This window comes from Atractosteus spatula, chromosome 14, assembly GCF_055471065.1.
Source record: "Atractosteus spatula isolate fAtrSpa1 chromosome 14, fAtrSpa1.hap1, whole genome shotgun sequence".
NCBI lineage: Eukaryota > Metazoa > Chordata > Actinopteri > Semionotiformes > Lepisosteidae > Atractosteus > Atractosteus spatula.
Window position 1 is genome coordinate 40310382 of NC_142719.1, and position 11038 is coordinate 40321419.

Here is an 11038-nt window from a genome sequence, read left to right on the forward strand (position 1 = left end):
CTACAGATGATAGAAGTAGGGGTTTACTTGGAATAGCTAGAAGAGAAAAGGATAACTGGATAGTTTCAAGTAAGACTGTAATGTCCTTTCAAAGTCGCGACAATAAGCTGGACACATATCAAGATGAACAGATCATGGATTGGCCAAGGAAGCTCTGAACCTGAAACCTGAAAGAGAGGAACGAGGACCAGGAAGATTCCCTGCGAGCTTGCAAGGGGCAGAAGGCCAGGTAAACATCTAAAGATGATGATCTCATTTGACAAACTCTTGTTCTTTAAAAACTGAATGAGCGATTTAGTAAAAAAAAATTTATTGTAAAGAAATCCTTAACATATTTACAAACCTCTTGTGCAATGTGTTTCCATATGTCGGACAGAATCTGACAAGCGACCACAGCTTTTTTTTTTCCACAGTGACTTTTCATTGCACTTGTCTTTCTGTGCTTCCTCGGTGGAGGTCCATGGTCCGGGAGCACAGGGGGTCCGGTGCATGGACAGATTCCTCATCGCTCCTCAACAGGTAGGGCTTTAAGCCAGGCTTCACTTGTGATCTTAGTCACTTGGTCCCCATCTGTCACTGACGAGGCTTGAACCACTGAAACCTAAGAGGAACAAAGGCGTGGTTAGTCAAGCTGAAGGTTCATTAGGGAACCCAGGGTTACTTTGCACTGGTGATTTATTTGAACAAATAGCCTGCGAGAGCAGCGAGAAGAAAATGGCTAAAAGCTTCCTACGTCAGGTTTTCACCTGGAGTTTCTGCTTCTGAAAGCAGAAAATTCCAAGCTTAATTGACTATGTTGTTTGCTGGGGGGAAAAAAATTAAAATTACTTTCCATGAAAGCACATTTAAAATGTATACCCTGTAATTTGGTGTTAATGCAAACATGCTTTCTAAACAGTGCACCTGTCATGCTAAATGGAAATGCTTCCATTTTCCCTTGCTCTGGGTAAGTTTCCCCAGGTAACTGCTGCTCCCTTGTCCTGACTTGCTAGTCCATCACATCTAGTGTATGGTGGACATTCCTTACCTGAGCTTTAATCCCTTTCCGATCAGCTGCTCCCTGTGCGTCTTGGTAACATGGATGCTTCTGTTCTCCTTGGTCTGTCTCTGCTCTCTGTAAGACTGGAGTGATGACCTCAATCGTTTTACCCGGCAGCCTGACTGCTGGCTGCTCCCACTCCTCCTCCAGGTTTTGAGGCCCTCTCTGGGCTTTGCCTCGCTCACCTCTGGTGCCCCAGATCTTGCCAGCAGGCAGATTTTGCCTTTGTGCCTCCTGACAGTTGCACTGGGCCTCCGGCACTCGTATCTCGGTGACCAGCTGCCCCACCCGGCTCCTCTCCTTCTTCAGCTCCTCCTGCAGCTCCAGGATGAAGGTTCTGTAACTGTCTACGATCTTCTCATGGGTCACCTCCTCCTTGGCCAACTGCTGACGCTCCTGATCGAGGGCTTCATTCAGATTGGATTGGAGATCCCTCTCCTTCTCCAGATCCTGGGAGACTTCAAAGAACTGCCCTGTGATTTGCTGCAGATCTGCATTGGGGTCATTATTCCATTTTGGGTGCTTCTTGTTTTGCAGTTGACAATCGCCATGTACTGACTGGTGCTCCTACACAGAGAAGAGCAACAATAGTTAATCTCTCTAATATTAGTCTCAGTTATGGTGGTGTAATCTCAGATGGATTTTGCATCAGTGTTAATCTAGAAATATTACAATGTTTTTTTTAAAATGCCCCAGCTCCAAAGATTCATATTCGATGCAATTGCTGTATTCTAAGAGTAGTACTCTGCATGCACTGCCTGTCTCATAGCTTGAGGCCAAAGCTGACATGCACAAAGCTGACTTATCAGTGTTAGTTATATACATCTACTGATCATCAGAAAAACATAACACCTGAGAAGACTTCCATAAACCTAAATGTGAGAAAAGCATGCATTCTAGGTAAGGCTCAAAAAGCCTGTTGGTGAAAATTGGAATAGTGAGTAAATTAATTCAGTGTCTTCTCACAGTCTCATTCATCTGGTTAAAACCAACCTGACACAATACCTAAAGGAGCTGCTTGGTGGTATGTCACTGTGTCCATTCCTTACCTGCATTGGAAACCTCGTTGCTTTCCCTTGTCCTGTTTCCTTTAGTTCCCCATGATATGGTTGCCTCTGGTCTGCCTGAGCCATCTCAGCCCTTTTAGTGTCTGTGCTTTGTAAGGCTGGGGAGTTGTGCTGAGGTAACCGGCCCTGCAGTCTTGCTTCCAGCTGCCAGTGTTCCAGCACTTGAGCCATGTGCTGGACCTCTGCTCTCATTTTCTCCAGGCTGAGCTGGATCCCGTTACTGGAGTCATTGTCTTTCCAAGCCTCCTGCCTGCTGGCCTGGGTGGCCGACTCCTGCTGCTGCTCCATGAGGCCCCCACTCCTCTGCAGCTGTTCCTGCTGGACAACCAGCTGCACCACCCGGCTCCTCTCCTTCTTCAGCTCCTCCTGCAGCTCCAGGATGTAGGCTCTGTAACTGCTGACAATCCTCTCCTGGGCTGGTCCTATCTCGTCTCTGACCTCCTGTGTGAACTGATCGAACTGCTGGCACTTCCGCCGGAGGGCCTCGCTCAGTTTCACTGTCAGAGACCTCTCTTCCTCCAGGTGCTGGGAGACTTCAGAGAGCCGTCCCTGAATTTGCCCCAGTTCTGTGGAAGAACCACAGCCGCATTCCAAAAGCCTGCTGGTTTGCTCCAGAACACCACTGTGTGTTGTCTGCTGCACCTACATGGCAAACAGTAAGTTATAAGGCAGTTAGTTACTTTTTCCAAGTCAGTCTCAGCTGTGGTAGCAAAGTGCTGCTTCAAAGTTGATCTAAAACCATTGGATTTCTTATTCAATGCAATGATGTCATCATACTGTAGCTGTGGCACTCTGAGAAGCCATAAATGCACTGGTAGCATGTTGTGCTTTGCTTGCTTGTTTTATTTGATATGAGCAAACCCCCCCCCCCATTGCTGGAAAATACTTTTGTTTCTCTGTTGCAGTTGTAAACTAATAGTAAAAAAGTATCATTTAAAAAAAGACTTCCTCTGGATAGACATGAAGAATGTTTATTTTGGGCAATGTTTAGCAGCTCATCTGCGAAGTAAGTATAATTCAATGAATTTAACAGCTCTTAACCTTGAGACCCTCCCTGCCCCCAGCCAGCATGAAACACTTACAGAAGCTCTTTCGCCACTTGGTGATCGCAGTGACCTTACCTGAGCTGGGATCGTGTTCACTTCGCTTTCTCCTGCTCCCAGCAGTTCTTGCTGATGTGGTCGCCTCTGGTCTCCCTGGGCGGTCTCGGCACTTTGTTTGGGACTTTCGCCCAGCCGCTTGACTCCGTGCCGCCCCCCCTGCTCTCCCAAGATCCCTTCGCAGTGCTGCTCCTCTCCCTGGGCCTCCGGCTCTCGTATCTCGGTGACGCCTCCTTTCCTTTCCAGCTGCTCCAGCTGGACGACCAGCTGCCCCACCCGTCTCCTCTCCTTCTTCAGCTCCTCCTGCAGCTCCAGGATGTAGGCTCTGTAACTGTCTACGATCTTCTCATGGGCCGGCTCCAGCTCCTCCTTGACCTCCCGCACAAACTTGGTGAACTGCTGACGCTCCTGATCGAGGGCTTCCTTCAGCTCGGATGTGAGAGCCCTCTCCTTCTCCAGATCCTGGGAGACTTCAGAGAGCTGCCCCGTGATTTGCTGCAGTTCTGCATTGGGGTCATTACCGCATTCCAGATGTTGCTCATTTTGCGGCTGTCTGTCGCTGTCACAGGTCTGGTTCACCTTCAAGGAGAACATTAATGACCATTAATTTCAGCTATAGCGGCACATTCTAACACAAATGCATTTTGAATCAACAGTCATTTAGTAATGTTGCAGCATGTTAATTAAACCAGTTCCTTGGGGAAAAGCTCTTGCTCATTGGAATTACCATTGTGTCACAGAGGAAAGATAAGAGATTGAACTCTGCATACTTGTTAAACCTTACCACTTGTACTACTTTCAGTTGTTGGCTCCATTAACAGTGTCATTTGCCACCTAAGCAATAAAAACTACTTGAACAGACTTCTGCAATCTGAACGTGCAAAAAAGTATTAACAATGTTAAATGCAGAAGCAAGAAGCATGAAACAATTAAATCTGTTGAGCATCACATTTAAACCTTCTGTCCTCATAGCTAGCCACTATCAGTACTTAAAGGAGCTATTTCTGCTGCGTGGGCGTCTACACCAACCCCAGGCAGTGTTCGTATGTTTGAATACCTCATTCTTTTTGTCATCCCTTTCTGATAGAGACATTTCATTTTCCTGCTGACTGACTTTGAGCTGCTCTGCACCCTGACCCTTCATTTCAGCTCTATAAAAAAAAGAAAGGTAAATAAGATTTCTTTCTTATTACCTTCTTTAACATTGCTTTCAAAGACTCCCAGGTAATGTCTCATGCTGCAGTACACTTAGATCTTTTTGTTCTGCACTTAGCATACCACATAGCTGGAAAAGCTAAATCCTATGCATAGTGCCTTGCAAAAAAACAACAACTGATTTTGTGGAATTATAAGTTCTTTATGTAATTTTTTATTTGCTATTTAATAGTTAGCTTTTTTATCTCCATGTCACAGAAAATGTCTGTTGAGTCAATTACTCTGACTCTCTTCACTCCAGTAAGCTTCAAAGGTGTCCCCTGACTTCAGTTTTGATAGGGCAGATTTCTAGTGGCGAAAGCAAGTGCTGATTTTTGCACGTTTGTACAAGTGTACATGGGATTACAGTATAATTGTCTGGTGTTCATTGAGAAGGGGCAGCCAGCAAACATGCTGAAATCGTCATCACCTCAGTTTTTGGTTCGTTATCCTTTCCAAGACAAGTTCGTCTTCCAGGGCTGTTGCTCTGGCTCTCTCAGTGTTTAGGCGAGCCCGGCACTTTGCTGCCCTCTGCTGTTCCATTCTGAGGGAGTCTGTGAGAATTTCGGTGACCAGCTTCTCGTCTGTGAGCTGGCTCTTCAGGCAGCGCACTGTTGGAGACCAAGAGAATTCCTAAGAGGCTGGGATGAAGTTTTTGGGTTTGTGAGACCTTCTAAAGCAATCAAACATTTATTTTTAGAAAACACATTGATCCTGCACCACCATTATCTTTAACTCGTATATAGTAATTGTACCAATTGTAAATGCATTTAGTAGTAAAATTATAGTGTATAAAATTATAGATAAGTTAGATCAAGGAAAAAGAGCAGAAACAGTCAACACAACTGTATACAGTAGCTTACAGCCACAGCCTAATTAGTACCCTCCATCTCCAAAATATTGTTTGCTGACACCTGAAATACAATAAAAAAGCTAAAATAGTCATGCTCAGCATGTGATAATTCAGAAGTGTATAGAATTAAATAAGTCAGGGTATGAATACGCATTTCTGCAGTTATCAACGTATTCATGCACTATTGCTTAACTTAAAGTCAACAATTCTTTAGCTAATGTTTTTAGTTTGGTTTTAAAAATCAAAATTCTTTGCTCTTTCTGACTAAATCGGCTTAATTTTACCAAACAGAATAGTGATTATGAAAATAAATGTAACATCTCGTATCGAAAATAATATCTTATTTTCTCTGAATAATACTGTGAATTATTTTATTTAGATTATTTTTTCCTTTTCTTTTTGTTTTGCTGCCAACTTTTATCCTTCAGTTTGTATTTGTGTTGTACACTATATATCATAATGCAATACTGATTCAATAGAAAAAAAAAGATTCCAGCTAAAATGAAATCCCAGGCTTACAGTACTTGATCATCTACAGCCAGTGTCTTTGACTGGTTCAGTTGTCTTGGGAGCCAATTGAGGTTCATGGGTTCCTCCTGTGCAAGATACTGACCTTCCTCCTTCAGCTTCCTCTGTTCCTGCTGAGCTGCAGAGAGCATCTCCTGCAGGTGCTTCTGTTTCAGGTCTGAGGCACACTGGTCGTCCTCCAGCTTCTGCTTGACTGACAGAAGATCACCTTTCTCCATATTCTGGTGCCTCTTGCAGAAGTAACACTGTTCACCCTAAAAGGGCAAGTTTAATTTTGTTTAGTTTGATTGTTAAACATGGTCGGATTGATTGTTCCCAGTGTCAGGGTCAATTTTTAACGTATATAAATATCAGTGATGATTACCTGTACAGCTGCATGCTGAACGCTTGCAATGCAGGGCATCGCTGGGTTGGAATCAGTAGGCAGTCCCTGTGAAGTAGCAGTAGCCTCCCCGACAGGTAAGGCTTGTTTCTCAAGGAGTCTCATCTGACAGCTGTCATCAGCTTCTTCCCCGACTCCCTGTCTGTAGAGCTGCTTCAGTTCGGCACTCCAGCACGTGATGTTCTTGATCAGTTCACTGAACGCGGAGTTACTGTCCTGAAAACACGGGATCAGTTGACGGTCTCTTAGTGGGTTTACCGAATTTGATCAAGTATGAAAGTTCGTAGACCCATTTCAGTCCAACAATCTCTGTGTTACGTGAAAAACAGACATCTAAAGTAACAGAAAATTCTGATTCAAACTATTGAATTGAAAAAAAAAACAGTTGACACAGTGTCATTCACTCCAAAAGGAAAAACTGCCCTTCATTTACTTCTGCTTTGGTGGAGTTGACTATTGACTATTGATTGTTTACAGTAATGCACATTGATCACAAATTCTAGGTCTTTATTTAGATCATGAATTTTTTAATATTTCTGAATATTTATAGAGCTACATAAATATTAAGACAATTTAAAAGGACTTACTTGTTCTGTCATGTTTCTGTGCTAAGTGAGATGATCAAGCTTTTCAACCTGTTTTTTTTGTTTCCAAGGAAACTACTTTGTGATGTCATAATGTAAAATGACATGTATGATGATGCATATTAAGTGTAGGGTAGACTTAGCAACATTCAATATTTCATAGTACATTAGCCAACAATTTGTATTAATAAATATATTTACATTACCAAATTATTATTAATATTATAATTAATATTCATTAATATTAAATCTTTAATCACAAAGTTATAAATTCACTAAGCCATTTTTACCCATTTTCAAATGAAAACCTTCATTTTCTGTTACTTTTTAACTAGAAATTAAACAAATTAGCTGTTAATTTGTTAGTTTTGCTATTTCTCTAATGAACTATTAACTAGTATAATGTTAAAATAAGTTTTTTTTAGCTTGGCATTAACAATTATGAAGAGTTTGATTAAATATGATTAAAGCATTTTATATTGTTACAGTTTTTTAATTTATGAAACTGAAAGAACAAATCATTGAATGTTTGCAAATTAAATTATGAATAAATTGTAATGGACATCTTGACAGTGAGGTAAATATTGAACTGTAGTACATAGATAAATCTGCAAAGGCTGGTCCAGAGTCTGAGATCAGTCTTACAAATTAAAGGGTTCAATAGTAAAGCAGAAAACAATAACAGCTGTTTCACCAAACACTGGAGATATTTAGGTGTAGCATGGAGCTCTTAATATTTAAAACTCCATCCATCCAATAATTTTCTTACTTCTTCATCCAATTTAGGGTCACAGGGGAGCCAGTTAGTGACAAATCTATTCTTCACTCTGCTGTTTTCACACAATTGTTATAAACTTAGGATAAGTAAACACGTTCACTACAGAAACTCAGCAGACAGATAAAATTGACTTACTTGTTCTTCCATTTTCAGATAAGAAATGGAGCTTTTCAGAGCAAACATTTGTTTTCCAGTTGCCAAGGTAACTGATTGGTGATGTAACAATGGTATACCTGACATGGCATTTCATCATCGGGAGGTGAAATATGCAGAAAAATGTAAATCATTTTTAGGTACTTTTACCAAATAGTTTAATTTCAGTTTACTGTATTTTAAGCTACACAGCAGAGCAGAATGCTATAGAATTTTGAAGTCCAAATCAACATCCCATTAATTCTGCTGTCCAGATGAACATTCCTTTGAAAAGATAAATTGAATATCAATAAAACGCTTAGTTTACCTGTTACCTTTCTACTTATTTTTAAGTAAAAAATTCTATTAACATTAATTTGGGGAAGCTGCTTATTAGGTGACACTGTATTAACACACACAGTCCAATAACTACAAGAGAAGATTTTTTCCTAATAATAGTTAATAACTGTTCTTTGCATTCATGTTGTGTTTTTCATCCAAAAATATTCCTAATCCCTTTCATTTAGTAGGGGGGCCAACTTTATCCACTTTCTTCGTGCTGCATTCACCTGGGTGACAGGCACTAGAGACCCACTACACAGATCAGGTGGAGATGTACTGTACAAAATCACCTCACTTTTTCAATTAAGGGGGAACTTTAGCTAGCCAAGAGTGGAATTTAACCAGCGCACTATTCTGCATGCGCAGATCACTAGGGAACAGCACAGAGATTATGTTGCAATGTCTAGCATAGCCACTAAGTGTCATCCTTTGCATCTGTCTAAAAAGCAAACCAATGTAAAGAATAAGGAGAACTACAGTAGCAATGTACAAGCCACTTTGATTCAAATATACATAAAAGAAGCTCTGCTTTCTTAAGATGTCCTCTTACACAAGACACGGACAGTTATGGACTGTAGCTAAGCTCTCGTCTTGCTTGATTTGAAATGTAAAAACAATCAAGAGGAGGTTGGAAGTATCACGTACAGTACAGAGAGTGGGCAGCACAGAATGAACAAAATGCTGTGCTCCAAGTTTTCACAGCGGAGAGAAATCAGGTGATGGGTCTTCTTCCTGTTTATCGGTTCTCCATGCTAAGTGACAGGAGAGGAGGATGTTCCTGGTTCTGTCAGGGGCAGGACTGAGTCGCACGCAGCCCCCTCACCCCACACCCCCACCCCTCCATCCCAAGGACAGGATTCAGGATTCAGGACATCCATTGACAAAAACAACAGCTCTCTTCCTGATTCTGAATGTTGCATCTGCTGACTTACAGTGAGCTGGGTCCCAGAACTGTAGAATCCTGCCACATGCAGTTTCATCTAGGAGACTCCTGCTGACTTTTGCCTCACTTTATGAGACTTCATTGACTTGATTTTTTTATATTTTCTATTTTTTAATTTCTTTTTTACTGTGCTTCTCTCGTCAGTGTGATCATTGATACATGTATTTTGAGGTTATTTATTTGGCAAAGTTATTCATGTCCCTGGAAAACTTTGAATCAGCTAAGACTCATTAATTAGTTATCATTCTGATTATTATCCAATAATAATCTGGGCATTGTTCCCACATAATGTTTTTGGCTGGTGGAAGAATGTAAATGATTGACAGAATCTGGAAATATGAAAGTAATCAACTTGTTTTGAAAACCTGGGAATCATTATGCTGAAAATTGGTCATCACACATGTTTTTGAGACATGCAGACAAATGTCTTTGCAGATCAACTGAAACACCAAGCAGGAGACAAATTGCTTTGATTGCGGTTGAAATTGAGATAATTAAATTGCATATCAATGAGCAAAAGTCTAAAATGTACCGTAAATGTGATGAAGGGGGAGCAGGAGTCCAAACACAGTAGCTACACAGTAGCTGGCATTGTACAATGGGAATTTAACTTTTCACTTTCTCATAAACCATGGAAAGTTCTAAGAATGTGTCAGGCATTATGTCTAAACAAATTCCAGTACTAGGATGCTCTTCAAGAATCAGTTTGGTTGTGTCAAGCAGGGAATTTGTTGGTAACGGCTGTGGACCTTACTGATTTTGAATTATTACACTAATTGCTCATATAGGGAAGAGATCAGATGTGAAGCATGTCTACAAAACCATTATAGAACGATGCTCAAGGATGCAAACTGATTATTCTGCTTAGACTTTAATTCTGCTTCTCTGCCGTTTTCCAATATGGCGGTCTGCTGTCTCAAGGTTTGTTGAAATCCCAAGGAAATCAGCACATGCATGTTTTATGCATTTAATCAGCATATCATTAAGAAAGAAGGTGGTGTAGCTGGAAGCTCCACAATCTCACATTTCTCAGATCCAGGGTTCAATTCTGGATTCAGTTTCCTCTCACCTCCCAAAGCCATGTCTTCTCTCTTAAGTGACGTCTCTAAATTACTCCTGATGTGCATGATTGTACGCACATGGACAGACATCTCATCCAGGATGTAGTCATGCTTTGTACCCTGTGATTGCAGGAAAGGCTCCAGGATGCTGCGACTTTTACCAGGAATAAACGGCTTTGTGATAATGGATGGATAAAGAAAGCAAGAGTCGGCAGAATGGATGGATATGTACTGTAAGTGCTCTTCAATGTGTTCATGTACCCTTTCCCATCCCAAAGATAGAATTTGCTCTGTGATTATTGATCACAGTCATCGTTGTTCAATCTCGAACTTCACTTGAAATGATGATGTTTCCGTACACATTTGGGTCTGTTTAAAAGGTTTATGCAGGAAAGTGGACAAACCGCAAACAAGAGGAGCCTTAATGACTAAATTTATCTCAAGTGAACACACTAGCCCCCCCTCCATCCTCCCCAGGTCAAGAAAACAGAATGAAAGCAGTCCATGATGCCTTTCAGGCTGGTTTATAGTCCTTCTGAGGGTAAGCTAGGCAGGATATGGCACCACCCTGCAGCTTGACTAGTGTCATTGCTGCTGCAACAGGAATAGCTAGCCCTCTCCCTGGGGATGGGATAAATTTACTCCCTGGTTTTGTGTGCTGAAGAAGGCCATAAACCCAAGCACCATCACCAACTATCTCCCTATCAACCTGGAAATCTTTTTTCTTTTACTTGATGCAGGGGTCAGGTGTCACTTGACTCTTCGCTGAACTCTGTGATAAGTGACTCTTGGCCTAGCCTCTGCAGGATTTACCTCAGCAGTGCTTGAGAGATAAGAGCAGGATGTTTTATAGCTCTTCATATACAGGCTGTCTGTGCAAAGAAGTGAAAGCAGATTTTTACTGCTCATCGAGATAAAGAAAACAGGGAGATGACAGAAAAGCTTGAGTGCCCAGTAATGAGCAAGGCCAAAGTTTACAGAATGAAATGAAACTCTTCTGTGCATTGTTATGATGGAGTGTGACAGAACTGACAG

At 41.4% G+C, this 11038-nt stretch overlaps 1 protein-coding gene across 1 annotated transcript; it reads right to left on the reverse strand.

The window, feature by feature from the left end:
- Positions 1 to 360: 360 nt before the first annotated feature.
- LOC148821334 (uncharacterized) lies at positions 361 to 6762 on the reverse strand. The gene is made up of 9 exons (XM_088931531.1): positions 6751 to 6762; positions 6146 to 6379; positions 5867 to 6035; positions 4831 to 5011; positions 4264 to 4357; positions 3228 to 3785; positions 2089 to 2748; positions 1028 to 1606; positions 361 to 601 (listed from the first exon to the last, which is right to left on the reverse strand). The coding sequence occupies exons 1-9, from the start codon at positions 6760 to 6762 to the stop codon at positions 503 to 505; spliced, it is 2586 nt and encodes an 861-aa protein (XP_088787657.1). The 3' UTR covers positions 361 to 502.
- Between the last annotated feature and the right edge of the window lie 4276 nt (positions 6763 to 11038).